Below are 24,077 nucleotides of genomic sequence, written 5' to 3'. Positions count from 1 at the left end.
ATATATTTGTTGCAATCCTGATTCAGGTTGTAACAGTAGAGAGATCTCTGAGATCTCTGATTGTCTGGCTACAACACTATGGGTAAATTAGCATAGGGTTAAATGGCACGCATATGTTTTTCTTCCGTTGATTTACAGAATGGAGCAGGCATTGTGGGAATAGATAATCCTGATAGATAATGGTGAAACATTGTATGATTGGAGAGCTGAAAAAAGTTACTTTGATTGGTAACACGGCAGGCTGTAACACGGCTGGTTGTAACGTGTCAGGTGTCACTTTGTAGCTTCATGTCAATGGCTTCCATTGGCTTCCATTGGAAATGACTTGTAGCCTGGGGCTTTTTCGCCACTAGTGCACTGTGAACACATGCAGCATTACTCTTGTACATGCTTTTTGACCAGCGAAGAGGTTATAGGGCATTACTGTAATCTAATCTGTTGAAGATTAATGCATGGTCCCATTTTAAGAGAAAGCTTCTGATGATAAAAATACTCCTATTTTACCGCTGTAGTGCCGAAATGATTTCGGCTCGTCAGAACTTTTCAGTAGCACCGAAGAGCCGACTTTAGGACAGTACCCATCCCCCCGAACCTCAAATGACGTCACATTGTAGGCTCTACAGAGCTAAAATAAGAGTATGAATCGCGCCTTAGAGCTGTTCAAGTCGTGATGAGATTTAGAAAAATACAATTGGCAACCGTGATATTCCACAGATACGTTTTTTTATCTATGCTTTTCCATATTGTCCCTTTCTATCTCTCGTTGGCTGCCTCTGTCTATCTCTCTCTTCCGGTCTCACCTTTTCACATACCCTGCCTGTATCCCTCCCATCTCTCTATCTCTATCTCTCTCTCTCTCTTTCTCTTTCTCTTTCTCTTTCTCTTTCTCTTTCTCTTTCTCTTTCTCTTTCTCTTTCTCTTTCTCTTTCTCTCTCTGTCCTCTGAAGGTCCACAGCCATCCATCCAGAGGCCTTCATTGTGCGCGCAGCTGCAGGCAGCATGCATGCAGTCCCTAAGGTGCCCACTCACACACACACACACACACACACACACACACACACACACACACACACACACACACACACACACACACACACACACACACACACACACACACACACACACACACACACACACACACACACACACACACACAGACTGTGCTGAGTGGGACTGAAGTGGGAGATGTGAAGCAGAGATGGTGTTGCTTTCTCCTTCTGATGACGACAAACGCTCATAAGGCCTCGCGTTGGCATATACTCTCTGCTTCCCAAGGGGGTTTGATTGTTGTGTTACAGCAAAAACAATGCATGAGTATGAGGAGTTTAAAGGTGAAGTGTGTGCGCGCGCACGTGTGTGTGTGTGTTACAAGACATAAATCTGTTTTTCTCACTCACAATATTTCATTTAATGAGATACTAATAAAAGTGAAATTTTATTAGTTTGGAGCTGAGACATAGTGTGCTCAGTGAGTTTACAAGTAGGCCTATTCATTCAGTGATGGCAGAAATACATGCAAAATGTGAATACCAATTAATACCAATCAATTGTATTTTCTAAATATAGAAAATACAAATTTCAGACATCTCTATCTTCAATAATAATAATAAATACAACTTTATTTGTATAGCACCTTTCATGACATCAAATGCAGCTCAAAGTGCTTTACAGAACAATGGAGAATAAAATAAAAGCAAAGCATAAAAGAAAAGCAAGGCAACGACATTAATGAACAGCAAGACATGGTATGGGACATCTGGGAAATATTAATGTAACATTTGTATGAACAAAATGTACCTGATATATGGGGGCACTAAGACTTAAAAAGCCTCTTAATTCCAGGTACAAACGACAACGTTTTTCGATGTCAATGCTTCTCTGTGAGGTCATGACAGAAGCATTGCCTTACTATACCAGTCCTGTTCCCGTCCTGAGATGCACCACACCACCAGCCTAACATTAAATGGCCTTGAGGCCTGGTGGAACCCCACTGTGCATGACTTAGATTTTGGCCTCTCCACTCCTACAGAGATGAAAGTGAAGTTTAATAACTCCATTTTCCGGTGGCTCAGCCAGTTGTGCATGAGTCGTACCATTAATATGCTCTTATTGCCTTATGTGCGAGGACCTGGTATTTGAATCTGACCCCTGTCTTTCTTCTCTTGCACATAAATCCTCTCTCTGCCCTTGGTTATACTGTAATGTACTGCACTGACCTAAATCTTAAATAAAGCATGGAAATGCCACACAGCATCACCAACAACAACAACAACAACAACTATACTACTACTACAATGGGCTATTATGCATAGACACCATTTTGGAAAGAACTTGGGCCACTTTCCTACTTCCCTATTATGAACAAAGACTCTGAAGGTCCATTCTGGTCAAACAGCGTCAGGGTGCTGCTGTGTTGGCTCACTGGAAACACTCTGCTACACCAGTGCATGGGTCTCAAAGTGTCCTTGAGTGAGAGTGTACAAATGGAATCAAATGGACCCTAATGGGTCCATTTGGTTCCATTTGTACAACATTGATTTAACAATGAAATTGGGGTCTCAGAGATATAAATGCCATTAAATGGGGGGTCCGTAGACTAATGCATGTCAAACTGGAGGGGTCCTTGAAATAAAAATGCTTCAAATGGGGGTCCGCGGGCTAATTATTGTCAATTTGCGGGCCCTTGACGTGAAAAAGTTTGGGAACCACTCCCCCTAGGCTATAACAGGAATGTTGTGACACAAATGGGTTACAAATTTGAATTATTTATTGTGTATGTAGCAGAGTGATATTTGTTTGACTTTTATTTATATATTGTGATTGTTGATTGAGTGTTGCATGGCTCCAGTGTAGGGAGCATACCAACTGTGGGTTTGTGTATAAGGAACATACCAACATAATGCGTGACACTTAAAATACACTTAAAATGTGTATTTTAAATTGTGAATTGAGGAATTAATTGGTTAAATTGTGGAATCAATTCATGTTTGGTATGGTCCAGTGGGGAGGGGCTTATTTGGCCTATATAAGATTGTGCTAACTAGGTGCAACTTCCCATAGACAGCCCATTCATCCAAACTCACCAACATTGCAGCTGTACGGAACGCTTGAATTATCCTCTTTCAAGTTTTTTGTTTCATAAAAATCCACCATATAGAGATGTTATATGAGCTATCCTGTCAAGACATTCCTTGCAGGTGATTTTCTTTTTTCTTAAGTATTGGACTTTGGACTTTGGAAGCACTTAGCTCAAACATTTAGACGGTCTACGAGAGTCTACATGTTTGGGCTAGGAAGCACTCGTTTTTCGTAAAGCTACCTCCTGCATTATGTACAAATTCAAAGGGGGTGGTAGGCCTATACGCAGGGCTGTCGAGTGATATACAACAGCACAACCTGTGTTTTGTAATAATAATCAAAATCATCAAAGTAACTAAAGTTCTCAAATAAATGTAGTGGAGTAAAAGTACAATATAATTTGGAGTGGACCCGAGATTTATATAAAACTTAAAAGTAAAATTAGGGTTTTATTGGGAAACGTTAATACTTACCGTATAAGAAGCCTGCAGTACTTAAGTAAATGTACTTAGTTACTTTCCACCACTGGGTTAGGGCTCGCGGAAGAGGACGGAAGGGAAGGGGAGGGGAGGGTGCAGGCTAGAGTGAGATGGATGTTAGCTGCTGCTGAGGCTGAGATGAGGAGTGACTTTAAATGTGTGGTGGAGAGCTCTCTCTCTCTCATCATATGCACTTCTTTGAAACAAGCGCACAAGCCAGAATGTAGAAATCCGGAGAGGATGTCACCCTCACCGCAGCTCGGAAAAGATCGACGCTTGTCAGGTTTGTAAACATATACTCCTTCAGTTTGACTTCATACAATGTAGACGAACTGGGATAGGGCTACTGTCTGTAATATGTGTTTTAGGTTGTCGTGAGAGAAAGGTGTAGGCTGTAATGTACAGCCTATAAGCCTATATCTGTCTTGTTTCACGGAATGGCTCCGGTTGTTTTTCCTGACTCGCAGCGCACTTTTGTATTGGACTCTTTAAAGGTTTCTTTCTTTCGGTCCCGGCCGTTCAAACACGTGGGGTTTTATCGGTGAGTGTAATTCTATTTTAATGTAGGGTTATATTTAATACAGCCTACTTTTATAGTGTAGGCCTATTACTTTAATTGTTCTCGTGTTTCACACATGTCCAACGACTAAGCTATTTCCATTTAAAAAATAACCCCTGCTGTTGGCAATTAGGCTTATTAGCACATGATTCGCAATTCAAGAAGCAGCTTGTTTAGATAATAACTAAACGAGCTGCTTCTTGAATTGCGAATCAACAGGTTTCAATTCAAGGCAATCCGCGCATCCTACAGCCACTGACTGACTCTGCAAATAGCTTTGAGACTGATTGTGACTGTGACTGATGTGTTTATAGCCACTGAACTGGATGCTTTTTTGCCTTAGACTTTTTTTTGTAAGACCACTGATCAAATTAATCAGTTTATTACAACGCCCCCTCCGCTTTTTGTATTTATGCCAAACGTTCTGACTTTTATGAGACCAAATTGGTTTCAACCTATTACCTATATAGCTGTCAGATATTTATGGTCGCATAACTTAAGGAACATGTTCAGGCTACCCCCCCCCCCCACACACACACACACACACCCCTTTCTCCCCATACTGTACATGTTTTTTCCCCTTTGTTACTTTATATGATGATTTAATGTTTTTTATGTGTATATTTGTACATCTCTAAGTGTTCTGATGAATTGCAAATGGTGGACCCACAAAGTAACAGTTTTAGTATTGACTTGTGCTTTTGTTTGAAATGTAGCCTATACCCATTCTGCATACTGTCAATCACCTTTCCATTGCTCTTTTGTGCTTTTTTCTGGCACAAATGGCTTGACCTGCATGGAAGTAGGATATTTCTACTGTATCGGACAGTACAGTAGCCTATAATGGAGAGTGGTACGATAGAAAACATAAACTCAACTCTGACATTGACTTTCAGTCAATGTCAGAGTTGAGTTTACGTGTGTGTGTGTGTGTGTGTGTGTGTGTGTGTCAGAGCATTGGCACAGTGCATAACTCATATTCACTATTTCCCTGTTTTTTTGACAGTTTAATTTCTATCCTAATAGATGACAGTTGAATTTGAGGAAGTCTGAAGGGCAGAGGAGGTAGACCACTTCTTCTAAGACTGAAATCATGGCCGGGGGAGGAGTATCCGCCTGGCTGCCCTTTGCCAGGGCAGCCGCGATCGGCTGGATGCCGATAGCCAACTGCCCGATGCCCGTCGCCCCGATAAGGGACCACAGCAAGAGGCAGGACGAGCTCATCGTCCTCAACGTCAGCGGTCGACGTTACCAGACCTGGCGAAACACCCTGGACCGTTACCCGGACACCTTGCTGGGCAGCAACGAGAAGGAGTTCTTCTTCAACGAGGAAACCAAGGAATACTTCTTCGACCGGGACCCCGACACCTTCCGGAGCGTGCTCAACTTCTACCGGACGGGGAAGCTCCACTACCCGCGCTACGAGTGCATCTCAGCCTACGACGACGAGCTGGCCTTCTTCGGCATCATCCCCGAGATCATCGGCGACTGCTGCTACGAAGAGTACAAGGACCGCAAGCGGGAGAACGCCGAGCGGCTTCAGGACGACCAGGAGGAGAACCGCGACGTCAAGCCGCCCAACATGACCTTCCGCGAGGCCATGTGGCGGGCCTTCGAGAACCCGCACACCTCCACCATGGCGCTGGTCTTCTATTACGTCACAGGCTTCTTCATCGCCATCTCGGTCATCACCAACGTGGTGGAGACGGTGCCGTGCGGCGCCACGGACACGCAGAAGGACGTGCCGTGCGGGGTGCGCTACACGGTGGCGTTCTTCTGCATGGACACGGCGTGCGTCATGATCTTCACCGTGGAGTACCTGCTGCGGCTGTTCGCCGCGCCCAGCCGCTACTTCTTCATGCGCTCGGTGATGAGCATCATCGACGTGGTCGCCATCCTGCCGTACTACATCGGCCTGGTGATGACGGACAACGAGGACGTGAGCGGCGCCTTCGTGACGCTGCGTGTCTTCCGCGTCTTCCGCATCTTCAAGTTCTCCCGGCACTCGCAAGGGCTGCGCATCCTGGGCTACACGCTCAAGAGCTGCGCCTCGGAGCTGGGCTTCCTGCTCTTCTCGCTCACCATGGCCATCATCATCTTCGCCACGGTCATGTTCTACGCCGAGAAGGGCTCCTCCTCCACCAAGTTCACCAGCATCCCCGCCTCCTTCTGGTACACCATCGTCACCATGACCACGCTGGGGTGAGCACCAAAAAAAAACACACTCTGTCCCTATACTGTCATTGTGTTTGCATGCATTGCAGGATATTGTAGAAACATTATTTAGGAATATCATAACTGCAATAATAAAATTGTGTAGTGTGTGTGTGTGTGTGTGTGTGTGTGTGTGTGTGTGTGTGTGTGTGTGTGTGTGTGTGTGTTTTTAATGAAAACTACTTTGAATTTTAAAGTAGCGTAGCCCTATACTGTACTTCACTCCTCAGCAGCTTATGTGAGACTGCCAGAGTGAGTAATGGCAGCCACTGTTGCATTTATCTACCAGTGTGTAAACTCATGACGCTCTTGGTTTTTGCCTGAGTTAGAGCTGGCCAAATAAGGACATGGCTACAGAAGATGTGCTGGAGCAGAGCTAGTGCTTAAACAGATTTTAAGTGTTTTGACTCTGCCTATTGAAAAGATGGAAGCTTTCTCTGTACGCTGAGGACGTGATTAGTAGTATGATGCTAGTTCTAGTGTTTATTTTTTATTTTGTATTGTTTTCCTTTTTGACAAGATTGTCATTTACTCATTAACCTTTGCTTCCTGTTGAAACTTTTGTTTATTCACCACTTCCATTCCAAAACAGATTTTATTTGAGAGAAATGCTGGCATAAAGGCCTATTCATAATCGACTCACCGCTCACCCAAACACATCTCTCTGTTTTTACTAACCACCGTTTCAGTGGTCACCTTATCACCTAAAACTGGAGTATGAATAGGCCTTAAATGCTCCTGTTGATTTGTGCTGTGCTCTAGAACTCCCACACTGTACACACACAGCTGGTCACAAACTGAACTCTGTAATGGCAGCTTTTAAATCACTAAAGATCGTGTGGGTGCCTACTTTACCTTGTTGAAAGCTGCAATATGAGAATGGAACAGAAACGCACTGTATGCTCTTCAGAAGATGTTTTCGTAAACTGAATATATTCTCAGTGTGTTGGTACGAGCAGGGCTTGACAGTGCGACTAGGTACTAGTCTCTCATATGCTACTAAAAATAGCACCGTGCAAGTTGTAAATTTCAATTTGTAGCACCGGTGCGACTACAGAATTTGACCGGTCAATCGTGATCAAGACAAGGCTCTGATACAGCAAGTGCACATTCTATAGTCGCAGTTCTATACCTACATTTATATTCTGTAGTACGGCGGTGTCGTTCGCCAAAAAGAGCAGATCTTCAAGCTAACAACGTGTGGAGGCTCAATGCGACGTTCATTTGAAGATCTGTCCCCTTTGCTCCAACCGCCCCGCCCCTCCCTGTGTCGCTGCCCTTTCCCCTGAGAACGATCACCCAAAAGTACGCCAGATTAAAAGAAATGTGTCGGTTGTTAGTGTATAACATGAAGAAAAAGTGGAATGTCCACACACAATATAATTCTGCTCCCCGTCTTTTATTTCAACCTATATACAACAACGTCTGGTACAAGTCCTGGACCGGAAGTAGTCATAAATGCATTGGACAGCCCAGCTTTAATGATCTTAAATCCCTTTATTTTAGATTGTTTTGTAGTAATAGTACAACATAAACATTAAAGAGACTTTAGTTGTTACTGTACAATACTTTAAAACAGTTGTCATGTTGCACACATGCTTACAATAGCTCTTATTTTGTTTGCGCCGTCCTCGTTGAAAACAATGTATTTCCAACTCCAGCTTGTCTCAGTTCAGGCTGCATGAACAGCGCTCGAGCGCTCTATTTCTTCCCCCTCTATATCGTAACTCTTCTATTAGATGGCTATGCTCCTGTCTAGCATCAGGGTCTTCGTAACTCTTCTATTAGATGGCTATGCTCCTGTCTAGCATCAGGGTCTTCGTAACTCTTCTATTAGATGGCTATGCTCCTGTCTAGCATCAGGGTCTTCGTAACTCTTCTATTAGATGGCTATGCTCCTGTCTAGCATCAGGGTCTTCGTAACTCTTCTATTAGATGGCTATGCTCCTGTCTAGCATCAGGGTCTTCGTAACTCTTCTATTAGATGGCTCTGCTCCTGTCTGGCATCAGGGTCTTCGTAACTCTTCTATTAGATGGCTCTGCTCCTGTCTGGCATCAGGGTCTGGAGCTCTGCAGTGTTGTTACTGTCGCTCAGCTGTCGCGCTGCAGTCTACGTAGGTGGTGATGAGCCTCTTTCTAGAGCAGCTCCGATCAGGTTTTTTGGGGGCCTCGGGTTGGCGGTTGGCTGTGCCTCGGGTTGGCTCTGGAGAACAGCTTGAAAAGTATTGACTCTTGCAGCCACACATATTTTTTCAAAAATAGCAGACCTACAAGCTCGTAGCGCGTCACTCTGTGCCACGCTATGAGCTTGTAGATCTGCTATTTTTCAATAGCTAAATTATAACATGATGCTTAAAACGCCAAAAGGGGTTCCAGCCCAGAATGGGTTAAAAAAAGAATCCTTCCAACAGTTAACTGAATGACCTGGTGACCTATGATGACTGTCCATGTAGTAATTTACTGACAAGTTGGAGGTCAAGAAAACAGAAAAAGGGAGTTGGAATCTCAAGAGGGGGAAGTGCACCGGATTGTCTGGTTGAGTCATTATTATTAGGAAATTATTAGTAGTCAATGGAACATTGGTTGAGAAACAGTGGGATGTACAGTATATAATGTATACACATGAGATCCGATGCATATAGCGAGTGTTACAAAAGCACTAATCTTAGAACATGTCCCCATCCAACACAACAGTGGTCCTAAGTCAGGGTGGTGCATGGTCCCTCATTCACAATCGGTTGAAAAGCCACCAGCCTTTTCCTGCTGTACCGTGAGCTTCCATGTCTCTGCCCCATACATGCAGTATAATAGTACTGAGTCCATGTCTCGGCCCCATACATGCAGTATAATAGTACTGAGTCCATGTCTCGGCCCCATACATGCAGTATAATAGTACTGAGTCCATGTCTCTGCCCCATACATGCAGTATAATAGTACTGAGTCCATGTCTCTGCCCCATACATGCAGTATAATAGTACTGAGTCCATGTCTCGGCCCCATACATGCAGTATAATAGTACTGAGTCCATGTCTCTGCCCCATACATGCAGTATAATAGTACTGAGTCCATGTCTCGGCCCCATACATGCAGTATAATAGTACTGAGTCCATGTCTCGGCCCCATACATGCAGTATAATAGTACTGAGTCCATGTCTCGGCCCCATACATGCAGTATAATAGTACTGAGTCCATGTCTCTGCCCCATACATGCAGTATAATAGTACTGAGTCCATGTCTCGGCCCCATACATGCAGTATAATAGTACTGAGTCCACTTAGCTATGCACAGCCACCTCTTGAGGCCTCCTCCCAATGTCAGATTTCCACACTCTCCTCATCTCATGCAAGGCATTCCAGGCAAGTTGCCTGGAATGCCTTGCATGAGATGAGGAGAGTGTGGAAGTTGCCTGAGGCAAGTGTCCTCTGGACCGATCAGATCCTGTTCCGTCGAAGCAGTCCAGGCACTGACATATTTGAAGTCCATATTATTATTCATCTTCTTATTCATCAGTTTTCTGAGGTTGTGAACCAGAGTCAGCTCGTCTGGAGACACAGCGCTCTTGTCCTTGACCTACAGTATGCAGCATAGAAAATGTTGGCTGAATCTTTGTGTTTTATGTGTGTTGGAGTATTGTCCCATTTCATTTATTGAGTTTCTTAAATAATAATCCAATTTGAATGAATGAATGCCTTTATTGCAGACTCAGGGTCCATAGAAAAACATACAAAATACAATATACATCCAATGAAAAACAGTATCTAGTGCAACTTTTGACAGGGTTATTTATACTGATGATGATGCTATTCACAGACTCATCCAAGCGACACATGAATCTATGCATGAAGTTCTTGAGAACAGCTTGAAAAGTATTGACTCTTGCAGCCACAAACATTTAACTTGCACTGCACCATCTAGGCTTTTTGAGTACAATTCTCATGGCATCATTACACGCTACTTTTTTAAATTTGAAATGTAACCTTAAATTTATTCAGTCAGGACAACTCAAGAATGGATGAAATATATTTTTTTGACTGAGAGCCTGCCATCACGCAACCTCCAGCTTTTCACCAGAGGAGAATTTAGTTAATAGCACAGGCAGACTCTTCACATACTAGAGCATGTCTGAAATAAGTGTCAGAGCTGAAATCGAAATATGAAATAAATGCTTAAACATGTATCTAGGTGTAATGTTACACAGAAATGAACCTTTCAAGCCTGTTTTCTCAACTCACTGTTTCTCTGCAAGACATTACTCTATAAGCCATATCTCCAAAACTGGTGGGTCAAACTGAACAACCAATATGTCAATTTGAAGCTTCCATTCCCTTCATATGACATGACAAAATGAAAATTCCAAAAAATCCAATGGAAGTCCCTCAGTCAAATTTGGCCACATTTATTGAATACAAATGAGCAATATATTTATTGTAGTTTGGCGATGAATTGGATCTGCTTTTAGGTACTGAGATCAAGCGCATCAGTCCCAACCATAAGGACTCCCCATACCTAAACAGCGGATCCAAAACGACAGGTGTTAGCTGGGATGGAGGAGGGTGAGCAGCTAAAGTTTAAGCAGACAGCAGCGCAGCAGTATCAGTAAATGCAGCAGCAAGCAGGATGAGCAGTGCAAACTTCCAGTTTAAATAGCCGGTATGAAGATGGAATGAGTGTGTGATTGGATGAAGTGAATCATGTGAACATGATGCTGAGAAGGCGCAATTAAAGGGCCGGCAGCAACTGCACTGAGGTTTCCTGACTGAACTCTGTGTATGTCTGTGACAGACGCTCATTTAAAGCAATCTCACAAAAAACACAGGATGAAACCTAAATAAGACAACCTTGTATTTATGTAGAGGAAAAAATCATTTTCTAAAACGGTTAGTCCCAATACTTTATTCTGATTTGCTGGTTACCGCCACGTGACCGTGGTTACCGTGGTTACCGATAAACCACACCTTCAATCACTTAATATCATTCCCTGCTGATTCCGCAGCTCTGTAGCTGTACTGGGGGCGGGGAGCGCTTGCTTGCCTTACAAACCCATGCCGCCTGGCTCATATGACTGCATGTGTGGCTCCAGGCAGCCCCGCAAAGACATCAAGCACTATTCTCCCACCACATATCCTACTTGCTGAGCAAAAAAAGGAAGTGTGTGGCTCGCTCTGGTGACGCAAAGCATAGCTATACTTTTGTAAATGTAATAGTTTTATTAGGTTAATCCTTGTTAATCCTTGTTTTTTGCGCAGTGTCTCTCTCTTCAGGTTATTGCATGGGTGAAATATCTGTCCCTTTGTGTCTCTCTCTCTATCTCTCTTTCTCTCTTTCTCTGCCTCGCTGATCTATCTCTCATACACGACAGAAACTGTTGCCTAATGGTACCGATTGTTGCGTCCTCCTAGTGTTGGTGTTAAGTGGCCCCCCTATAGCACAGCCAGAGAGGAAAATCTATTATTCTCAGAGGCGAAGTGATAGACAGCCTTTATGGTGGTCACTACCCTTGGTGTCAAATTGGACAGTCGCTTTTATGTTTGACAAACGGATTAAGCCTGTTGTTAAATCCAGCTTTTATCAGCTGAGGCTTTTAGCCAAAGTCAAGTCTGCTGTAACCGTTTCTGATATTGAACGTACTGTAATGCAGGGGTTCCCAAACCCCAAAAATGTTTGGCCCAGGTACCCCTTGGGGGGAAGACAGTTTTTCAGGGAGGTGGTTTCACTTTGTTGCGTTTTCACCTCCTGAAAACACCATTCTCGTCTAAATGGACCCCAGCAAATGATACTTTATTTTGCCGTTTTCTATGAACACCATTCTCGTGTAAAGACGAGAATGCCATTGGAAAGGGGGTCTGTTTTATTTCTATCCAAAGGCCTTTGAATAATGGAATATGATTAAGGATTACTGTGATTATGGTAAGCTCACATATCACACATACCATAATTCACTGGCAAAAAAATTAAGATTTCGCGGACCCCCTGGCTATGCGTCGCGGACCCCACTTTGGGAACCACTGCTGTAATGCACTTTATGTTGACGTTACCAAAGCCTGCCTCTCACGACTACAGTTAGTCCAAAACGCGCCCTCTCACCTCGTATCACGGGCACGGAATCAGGGAGATCACATCTTCCCAATTCTCGTTGGAAATTAAGCTTTATTATTTTGAGAGGCACTAGCCCCTCCTATTATTCAGCTATTAGTGTAGATATTCGTCTTACACAAACATTAAATTCCCATTGACAATGAATGGAGAATTTTACGCCATATTGTCTGAGCAAATCGGCTTACTCTTTATTATTTTCCTACACAAACATTGAACTCCCATTGACAATGAATGGAGAATTTTAACGTGCTTAGAAACTATTTGCTTAGACAATGTGTAAGCAAATGGGCATAGTGTCTGATGATAAGCACGCCCCTCAATTCACATGGGTGTGATTTTTCTGTCCAGTGGTTTGGGGAGGGGGGGGGGGTTGTCTGTGCTTTCTCTTCTCAGTCTGCCTGTCATGCTCATTAGTGAGAAAGTACGTTGGTGGAGGATTAATGTCGCTTATATTGAAATGTTTTATTTGCAAATTGCTGCATGAAAAGGTTGGCTGAACCTACTTGTCTGTATGTTGGAGGAGCATTGTTCCATTCAGGCACTTGAATGCAGCATTTTGCGTTGAAAGAATTTGTCCTACGTACGCCACATCAGTATGAGTGCAGGGGTCATGCCCCGAAAATAGCTGATCTACAAGCTCTCAGCGTGTGAGCTTTACTTGTAGCTCCGCTATTTCATTGCCAAATTGCCCATTTACGGGGAATTTCAGCCCTTCAGCTCTGCAAGTTTCTGGTTTCCATTCAATTGACGGGATCTCTCTTTTTGAGAGGTGCCAAACCTCTCCAATGACTGTTCACGTCTGTCTGTCGGTTTGGAGTACGGCCTCAACAGCTGAAGCTGAACCACTAGGTTCACACGGGTGTGATTTTTGTTTACACTTATCTAGTAGTCTGAAGTTAATGCAAATACAGCAATACAGTATGTTGTTCAGTTTGAAAGTTAACCTTCAACTACCTATCTAAGGTCTCAGTACACAGTATCTCTATAGTCATGTGATGAAGACAGATCTGTCCTAATTGGTCCGCTTTGAACCAAATGCCTCAAATCATGAACGCAGCGTGCGATTTCCGTGAACTTTTGCACACACATTCCCATTTCCCATTAGGCCGAGGATGAAATGCCGCCCTTTTCACATTGTCATATTATAGCGCCACGCCGCCACCAGGAGGCCACAATAATAACCTACCTGACCTGGCGGAGACCTGTGCTCCAAGGAGCACTTTTTCTAGTTCTTTTCTCAGATTTTAGGTGATGCCACATTTTGTTAGTTCATGATTGAGTTTGAGCATCAGGAAAATCATTTCTCATTATGTGGGGCGGCGGTGGCTCAGGGGTAGAGTGGCTGGATGGTAACCGCAAGGTTGCCAGTTCGAAACCTGTGGGCTCCCCCAGAGTTAGTGTTGAAGTGTCCTTGAGCAAGACACTGAACCCCTAATTGCTCCTGATGTGCAGGTTGGTGCCTTGCATGGTTTCTGCTGCCATCAGTGTATGAATGTGTGTGTGTGTGTGTGTGTGTGTGTGTGTGAATGGGTGAATTGATGCACAATCTATGTAAAGCACCTTGGATAAAGGCGCTATATAAATGCACCATTTACCATTATCGTGACGCTCACTATTTCAGTTTGATTTTACTGGATTTGTTCAACATTCTAGAGTAAAGAATGAGTTAAACCACAAGGCACAGACAGACAGTGCTGTGTTTGTTTTGTCTGCCACACTGAAAATGAAACGGCTCTGCACATAACGCTGCTGGTAAGTAGCGGCCCACCTATTTATGTGTAATTAGAGGTAAGTGATAAACACAGCTCTTATAGATCTCTCACAACAAAGTGGAGAGTGTTATTTTTTACTACTGAGTGTGTAAAAGTAGGCCAGTAAGGGTCTTACTCCTACTTAACAGGGATTCTTCCGGAACCCCTCACGTCATTCAGTTCACCTGCTGAAGTGGCATGATGCTATAATACATAATTGGTGATGATGACCCCAATATAGCCCATCTGTCCATTACGTAAACGCCACAGTTAGTCATCTTCATTGTTAATAGACAAACACATTCACATAATCATAAATGTATTCAAACATTCGCTCTCTCTAGCTGAGCGCTTGGCTCCAATATGTTTTTGGTAATTCATCTATCTCGAGATTGCTTTAACCCATTTTGTGGCGAGAACCCCTTTTGGTGTTTTATGTTCTACTTTAGCTATTGAAAAATAGCAGATCTACAAGCTCGTAGCGTGGCACCGAGTGCTGCGCTACGAGCTTGTAGGTCTGCTATTTTTGGAAAATCGTGAAAGTGTAGTGCAAATCTTCTCTTTCTTTTTCAACGTTTTTAACTCAAATCTTACCCCCCCGAAGCAAAGATTGTGTGGAACCGTGGAACAACATATTTTCAGATGGGGGTCTGCGGCCATTTACGTATAAACTTGGGATCCTTGACATGAAGTGTTTGAGAACGACTGACATAGGAACATAGGTTTTTCAGAAAACTGTCATGATTTAGAAGACATTTAGGTCTAAATGGGTTAAGGCAGGGCATGGGCATCCTTTCTTTTAGGCATAATATTATTTTTCCAAGGCTGTCGAGATCTACTAATCAAATTCAAATTATACAAAACAAAGAATAAGTCAACGATTTAATATGAATAATATATGCAAGACACATTCTGATTATCTGAAAAGTGTTAAGCGCATCACACAATTATGAATATTATGATGGATGGCTCATGGCACATATACAATATATATTCTTGGCTGATTTGAGTTTATATTATTACAACATGACACCACAGAATATATTGTGCTGCAGGTATTACTGAATTTCAAAGAGAGAAAGACAGACAATATCTGTTGCTGTCTATTGCAATACAAATACTATAGATGTGATTTATTTTAACATAAATAACTCTGATTGCCATCACTCTGACTCAGCTAAGGTGATCCCAATGCAGCACTACGCCCAAATATGGAGTGTGTTGTATAACATCAAAGTGACTGATGGATACAGAGATCTCGTTGTCCAGAGGGCCCCAGACCCAACCGCTATGCCCATACACTCAGTATATGGTCATGTGCATATATGGGACCTTAGCCCAATTCAAAATCGACGCACTACGCAACCCGAACCTCTATATGTTGGCCTTTATAAACTAGCTGTCTGACCATTATCTGTCGGATAATAAATAGATAATCTACAAGCTCACACTAGGGGATTCACTTCTAGTCATTTTTACTAGTTGACTAGTTTAACTAGTCGACTAGTTTAACTACCTATTATGTAAAAAATAAATTTTTATTTATTTATTTATATTTGTACATTTAAAAACTGTGTACAAGGCCAAGGCCGTAGCGTAACGCTCTGGGCACCGGACTGGTAATCCAGTCGCAGTGTGCCGCGGGTTCGACTCCCGGACCCGACACGGCCTTTACTGCATGTCATCCCCCCATCTCTCTCCCGTTTCCTGTCAGCCTACTGTCTGTCCCTTCAAAAATCAATAAAAGGCGTAAGCCGCAAAAAAATATCTTAAAAAAAAAAAAAAAAAAAACTGTGTACATTGGTGACTATAACTATAATCTACCTGATCTTGAGGCTTACAAAATCAGGGGGAAACAAATTCTTATCAACTAGTGCCAACAAGGTCGACTAGTGGATTTACTAGTCGACTAGTTGCTTAATGCCCTAGCTCACAGCGCTTCACAATGTTCAAGGTTGTCTCTATTTGTCTCCCTCAGGAGAAATGCGTATTGGAGACAGAGTCACAGCTGCATACATAATAGACATTCACAAAAAGAAAAGAAAAAGAAAAACACCATGAAACATGCCGACATAAAATTCAGAGATATTGCACACATTGATAAAGTGCAACTAAGTCAATAAAGTGCATCTAGTCAGTTATGGTTGCTGCCATTTAGCAATCTCCGATTTAGTGTTTTGATTGACAGAGGAACAAATGTACTAAATCTACTAATTTTAATGATCTACTCATTTTGCTGAAGATTTTTACTGTTTGTTTATAAACTACAGGGAGAGCGAGCGTTCCGTGCTCACTGCAGTTCTCGGAAAGCCCCGCTGTGATTGGCCAGTATACCGGTAGTCGAACAGCCACAGAGCTGTGTTGAAAATGCAGAGGTCAAGGCAGTGTCGATTTCGTCGACTAAAACTAAGACGAAAAATGTTCGTCGACTACCTTTTTCCACTGACGAAAACTAAATGGAAACCAAATAAAAACTAAGCTATGATGACTAAAACTAAGACTAAATTTACTGACAATTTCGTCAACAATTAAAAACTAGACTAAAATGTTAGGAAGGGACTAGTGGACAAGAGATCCAGTATAAGTCATTTTACAATTAGTTGCATGCTGAAAATGGACGATCTACAAGGGCTTGTAGATCGGCTATTTTCAGCAAGTCATTACGACGGCATCAAGGCCCGCCAAAATTATATTCGAATAGTGTTCGACTAAATCAACTGTAGATTTAGTTGACTAAAATCTTATGATATTTAGTCGACTAAAACTAGACTAAGACTAAACCATTCCAGGTGACTAAAATGTGACTAAAACTAAATAAACTATTCAAGAGACTATGACTAGAATAGAAATTTGCTGCCAAAAACAACACTGAGGTCAAGGCAGTGACGTATCACGGCCACACAGCACAGACATGAACGTCCCTTCCTCATACTCTAGTCTGCATAGGTCACGGTTTATGACTTTTCCACCTGAACCCCCGCGCTTGTACGCGGGGGTTCAGTGCCGCGCTATGAGCTTGTACATCTGCTATTTTACAATAGATAGTGTAACATAATGCTTAATAAAAAAACACCGCTCTCCACTTTGTGTTCTCTGTGCTCGCCATCTCTATCAGACCGAGCGTGCGCTCGAGGCTGGGTATGTGTATGGGCTGCATGCGCGCAGGCGGCATGCTGGAGAGAGGTTAGAGGGGAAGGCAGGGTGCTGCTGTGAGTCTGCTGGAGGTTGTTTTCATGCCCACAGTTGTACTCTCCATGGGCACAAATACATTTGCATTGTGGCCGTGGAATTCTCTCAAATGTAATAATAGCGCATTAGTAGTCGCATTATACTTTACCAACCAGCTTTGTGAAGTTAATTTGCCATTGTTACAAATGAGACGCATGCATACCTTTTCGGCAAAATATTTTGTATTGAAATGACTTCTGTCTCTTGGTGTCTCTTTCCAAACTCTGTCTCAATAGTCAATACTATTGTCTCGTCTTGTCTTGTTAGCTGTGGTTTAACCCATTTAGGCCTGACAAAGATTTGAGTTTAAAACTGAAACTCTGAAAGAATATATATTCAAAGATTTGAGGCACATTTTCACGACTTTTCAAAAATAGCAGACCTACAAGTTAATATGAGCTATGAGCTTGTAGATCTGCTATTTTTCAATAACTAAAATCACATTCACATTCATGGCCGAGTGTAATTGGAGAGCTGGGTGTTTTTGTATGGATTTTCTAATTGCTCTGCGATCTACCGACAGGCCTGTCAAGAAGAGCAACTGGTCGATCATAAAGACAAGGGCTGCCTTATAAAAAAATAAGAATGTAAATACACACTTGTATTAGTGTGCACTGCCAACACTGCAGGGACATTGGTTGTGGTGCAGCCACTAGAATTAAAATATTCTGTGCAAGAAGGCTGCAGGGTTAAAAGCTAAATCACGACTGTGCAATTTTCATCAGCGGGGGAGACGTCTACTTTAAAAGTGTTATTCTAGTATTGTGCCAAGTCAATTGCCCACATATTGGACTGTATGGAAATTCCTTTCATATCAAAACAAAAAATTATTGTACTCACTCACGCACGCACGCACACATGGTCGTCGACTAATGTCTGATTTAACCTATACTTGCTTGGTTTCTCCCAATACATCATGACACTGTATACTGTATATCTTATTTTTGGCAAACTATTAGATGATTGATATAACAAATCAGGTGCCGTTGTTTTCGACTAGGAGATCGGAAGTCGAACTGGGACTCCCTCGATTGATTAGTCGACTATTTGACTAATCAAGGTCATGCCTAATATATGTATGTCTATACATAGACGAACAGACAGTGGTATATTTGCAGGGTTTGATGGTTATTGCCAGCGCGTACGTACGCAGACTCGCACAGGAACATGCACGTCCATTTCCATTTTTATCTTGTCTGGGTTGCGTGACCTCTCGGCGTCCCCTCTCCGTCTGCGTGAGCCCAGACAGAGCCACAGTGGGTGTGGGTAATGGGCTAGACTAGAGCCACAAGGCCACGGAGAAGGTGGGAATGTTGTGTGTGTGTGTGTGTGTGTGTGTGTGTGTGTGTAGTTATGTGGAATCGCATGGAACCCATAATTCATTTTTGCTCATAATTCAGATACAAGTAATGTGTGTTCTTGTGTTAATTACATAGTCTATTCAGAGGCTCAGCTTATTGTTTTCACCTGGGGTGTTGGCCGGGGGCTTGTTTCACTTTAAGCTCCCACCACGGTGAATGCCATTTATACTACCTACTGTCCTGAGCTATTTGTATGCCAAAGAAGTTTGTTGACGGGCAGGGACAGAAGGATGAAAAGGAATTACTGTGTGCATTTGTACCAGAATACGAATACTTTTGTCAGTTGGGCGGTCAGCCCTGTGTGGGAGCCTTTGCTGCTGTACCTTGCTAATAAATGATCACCACCTGAGAAACGTCACTCTATCTAAATGGTAAATGGTAAATGGTGCATTTATATAGCGCCTTTATCCAAGGCGCTTTACAGAGATTGTGCATTACATTCACCCATTCATACACCGATGGCAGCGGAAACCATGCAAGGCACCAACTAGCACATCGGGAGCAATTAGGGGTTCAGTGTCTTGCTCAAGGACACTTCGACAGTAACTCTGGGGGAGCCCGGGTTTGAACTGGCAACCTTACGGTTGCCATCCAGGCACTCTACCCCTGAGCCACTGCCGCCCTATCTGCTGTCTGCTGTGTCTCAAACTCGTCTCCGTGCTCTCCAGTTTGAAATATTCTATTCTAAGTAGGACTAGGGTGTCCTTAAATTAATATACGACAGTTAAAAAACATTTGCTGTGAAAGAGTATGCATTCAAAGATTTGCACATAATTTTCACGATAAAGAAATTAATAAAAAATCAACAGCTAAAGTTTAAATAACGGTTAAACACAGATTCGTCCTCAGGTCTTAATATGAGGAATGAGAAAAGTCCTTTCCTTCTAGCCTGGTCATGGCCAGACTAATATATAATATCACTGCGTAGATATTGGTCACCCACAACTCTGGGGTGAGTGAAATGTAATTCAAACTGAGAAGTGCCAGACCAATCTCCCCAGGATATAGAGGGTATGCGTGTGACATCATCATCATATCCGGAAGTTATGCGGGAACACCTAAGTGGGAAAAAAAATACTTTCTGGCCTTGACAGCCCATACTGTACATCCAAACAAATGTCCTCCAAACGATGTTAAACTCACTTTGTCACTCACTTTGCCACTCAATTTGCCATTGATTAATTGATTTGATTGATTGTTTATTTATTTCCGTGTCCTGCACACAATGTGTCCAACCCTCATGGGTTTATAAGACACCATTTCACAATTGCATTTACAGCATGTTTACATTACATAATTCATTATAGTACAACTCAGATTTATACAGAGTACTCTGTCTTCTTTCCCAAGCGTGCGTGTGTGTGTGTGTGTGTGTGTGTGTGTGTGTGTGTGTGTGTGTGTGCGCCGCACTGTGGCAGATTTGTCTGGTTTCCAGGCTACTTTATTAACCCCCCCCCTTTCTCTCTCTAAAAACACCTCTTTCTAATATCTCTCTGTGCACTCTTCCCTCCTCCCCTGTATGTCCTACAGGGGAATGGGGGGGAGGGGGGGGGCAGTTACTTTGGGAACAAAAACGGGCCTCTGTGTGTGATTTATGTGAATTATTTGTTTCAAATGCAAACTGATTAGCACAGTATAGACTATAGGCACGATGGAGCCAGCCTAGTATTTATACCTGCGTGTGCCTGCCCCCCCTGCACGCACAAATAAACCATTCGCTTGGCTCTCCCGTGTCTCTGAATCTAAGAAAACCATTATTAACCCATTAAAGAAAGAGACGTATTAATGAGGTGTGCAATGGAATTCTAACTCGGGTGTTGTTATAATTAGAGTGATATCTCCCAGTTGTGGAGTCCTGGTCCTGGACGGAGCAGAAAGTGGGTGAAAAAAGTAACGTCATTATGCATGTAGGTCATGTTCCCGTCCCTGCCTTAATCACTGGCTATATATAATCTGCTCCTTCCTTCTGAGAGATGTTAAGGCCGCTCTCCACTCTGTGTTCTCTGTGCTCACCATCTCTATCAGACCGAGCGTGCACTCGAGGCTGGGTATGTGTATGGGCTGCATGCGCGCAGGCGGCATGCTGGAGAGAGGTTAGAGGGGAAGGCAGGGTGCTGCTGTGAGTCTGCTGGACGTTGTTTTCATGCCCACTTAGATGAACTGAGTGACTTTTATACCAGTGAAGGCGGTCAACGCAAACAAATACATGATGTTGGGTGGTCGGGTGAAGGGAAGCCAGGCTTTACACACGGTCATTTATTCATTCACTTAATATTTCAACTTTTTCAAGATTTGGCAACTTTGCAATTGCGCAAAAATACACACGCATGCAAATGTGTACTCTGGATCTGCCCTTCTCTGTCTCTAGCTCTTGCCTTCATTCACTCACTCGCCACCAGTGTTTTTGGCAGCAAATTTAGATTTTAGTTTTAGTCATAGTCTCTTGAATAGTTTTAATTTAGTTTCAGTCACATTTTAGTCACCTGGAGTGTTTTAGTGTTAGTCTAGTTTTAGTCGACTAAATATCATAAGATTTTAGTCGACTAAATCTACAGTTGATTTAGTCGAACAAAATGTATTTTGGCGGGCCTTGATGTCGTCGTAATGACTTTTTTTCACTTGCTGAAAATAGCCGATTATGCAACGAATTGTAAAATTACTTGTACTGGATCTCTTGTCCACTAGTCCCTTCCTAACATTTTAGTCTAGTTTTTATTTGTTGACTGAATTGTCAGTATATTTAGTCTTAGTTTTAGTCATCATAGATTCGTTTAAGTTTTCATCAGTGAACAAAGGTAGTTGACTTTTTATAAAACCCTTTATTTACAAACTAAAAAAAGCAACAATCGCTTGTTTTCAATCAAACATTCATGTCGTTGACCAAGGGCATTTTACCAAAACATAAAATAACATCAACTGAACAGTTATTCATTCATTTTTTCACTAAACTAATGCAGAGGGTTCATCCAGTCAGTGACATGCTGCTGCTGTCCCTGAAACCCCCCCTGTACACCGAGTCCTCCTCCACACCCAGCCCGTCTCTGGGCACAACACAACACTACAGTACAGTACAGTACAGTACAAGGTCATTTTCATTTTCAGTGTCCTTCATAGACCGTTTTCCGCTGCACAGTTCTGGGAAGCAACCCACACGGCAAGATTATATCAGCCCCAGCAGATCAGCTACTGCTCCTGCATCCAGCAAACTTTGACCAGCTATATCCAACAGTTCCACCATGACCACTGTCACACAGGCTGTGAGTGAGCCCCGATGTTGGACTGTGATGAAGGCCCATCCTGGCCCTTCCAACCAGAGGCCCGTCTGAGAATCAGAGCCTTCACGTAGCAGGCTCCAGCCGCTCCATCATTGTTCAGTCAACCAAAGCCAACCAAGCTCACAAGTGGCCGGCTGTATCATTGTCCAGTAAATCTTCATGTCCATTAAAGACAAAACCAAGTGCAAAAGAGGACCCAGCGCACAGAAAGGAACCCAGCGGCACCACCACCATCACGCTAGCCTTTTCAATATTTTTTCAATTTCCAATTCCGCATCAACCCTCAGCACCAATTTCCTCATTCTGAAAATCTCTTGCTTGTTAAAGCATACTCCTCCTGTTAACTTCATGTTTTGCCTGGCAGCCATCACAAAACTCTTCACATCTGGGAAGTACTTTTCAATTCGGATCAGTCTCATGTTTTTTGTTTTCAGCAAAAAAAAAAAAAATTCTGACACCCCATAGACATTTTTCTTTTTCTTTTCACATATTTCATCATCGCTCACCCAACCACAAGTACTATCTTCTGAATTGAGTTCTCCTTTCTCTTCGGTCACTTTTTTTGCTTTTGTCTCATTTGACCCTTTTGCCTTTCTTTTCTGCCCCACCACCTTTACCCCTTCCTCCTCAGCCCCCATCTCCATGTCAGCTACTGTAGCCCCTCCCTCCTCCACTTGACTGACAGGAGGACTACTGTCCTCTTGGGAGCTCGTGTCAGCCACAGGTTCAGCATTAACCACTTCTCCTTCACCTCCACTGTTTTCCTGCTGATTATTTTCTTTTCCCCCTTCATCTCCACCTGTTTGCTCAGTGCCCTCCCCATGCTTATTGACATTCTCTGCCAACACCTTGGGTTCAACATTTCCTCCTTCATCTTCACCCCCAGTAGCACCCCCCCCCCCCCCCTGGTAGCATTGCTTGCCCCCTCGCCAGGGTCAACAACCCTCTCTGGACAGGACCTTATTAGGTGCCCTTCCACCCCACAGCCAAAACACTTCATGTTCTCGGTTGTAGCAAAGAGAGTGTATTCAAAATTGTCCACTTTGATCTTAAAGCCTGTAATCAGCTCTTTACTCCCGTTTCTCAAAATCATGAACAGCATTCTCCTGTGAGAAACAACATGTCGCAACTCAGGTGATTTACACCCTGACGGGAGCTTTTTAATCGGCGACGCCACATTCCCAAACTTGGTCAACTCTCTCACTATCAGCTCATTGTCAATGAATGGGGGGACGTTTGACAGGAACACTTTACTCGCTGGCATTGCGAGTGGTGTTGCTTTCACAAGCGTGCCCTTAACCACAACGCCGCTCTCAATCACAGCGCTTGCTTTATTCATCTCATCGACAAAAATCACAACACCACCGTTCATCCTGGCAGCAGATTTAACGCTAGCGGGTCCGACTACTTTCGCGCCTGCTAAACTACAGTCCTCTACAGAACACGGGAAGGCTGGCGAGATCTTAAAGCCATGCTTCCTTGTAAGAGAGAGAGAATTTTGATAGAAGATTATGTGGAAAGTAAACTATGGCACATTCTTTTGAAGGATAAGGTGTCATTTTAACGTAGGCTGTGAGGTATGATGCTGTCTCCCTTGAATGGTAAACTAGACCACGGTTAGCCATTCATGTCATTGTTCATTCATGCCCTGAGCCGTTCAACTTACCTAAAGCTGTGTTTTTCCTGGCTTTCTTTGGCGTGTGCCCATTATTATATTATGCTGAACATGAATGATACATGAACGTGTAAAGGAAGTGATGGAGCGTTCGGACGGTGTTAGTGGTAAATGTATCAATTCCTGAACGGCATACATCATTTAGTAAATAATGCAGGATCAGTGCAGTGCCTAGATGAAAGGGAACCGAGCTGTATTGCTGCATGTTTTATAAGCAACAGGGGAGAGGCTGTCTCACCCAAATCACAGAGGGGTTCCAGAATGTGCATACGGTGACTTGTCAGTGAAATGCCTGCTTCCAAATGGAATAAATGGGATATTCTGTTGGCCCTGCAAGCCTGACCCCTGGGGTCACGATGAA

General features: G+C 43.1%; 1 protein-coding gene across 1 annotated transcript in view; it reads left to right on the top strand.

Annotated features, from left to right (window-relative positions):
- Positions 1–5,209: 5,209 nt before the first annotated feature.
- Positions 5,210–24,077, top strand: part of LOC310862936 (A-type voltage-gated potassium channel KCND3-like) — a gene marked incomplete at both ends in the record, with an annotated part of 123,558 nt that continues 104,690 nt past the window's right edge. Inside the window, one exon of the mRNA XM_083771059.1 lies at positions 5,210–6,318. Coding sequence (XP_083627185.1) covers positions 5,210–6,318 — 1,109 coding nt within the window. The remainder of the gene's footprint in view (positions 6,319–24,077) is intronic.

Source organism: Protomyctophum parallelum (genome assembly GCF_964188405.1).
Source record: "Protomyctophum parallelum genome assembly, chromosome: 8".
Classification (NCBI taxonomy): domain Eukaryota; kingdom Metazoa; phylum Chordata; class Actinopteri; order Myctophiformes; family Myctophidae; genus Protomyctophum; species Protomyctophum parallelum.
Note: the sequence above shows the minus strand (reverse complement) of the source record. Positions and strands in the feature narration are given on the sequence as shown.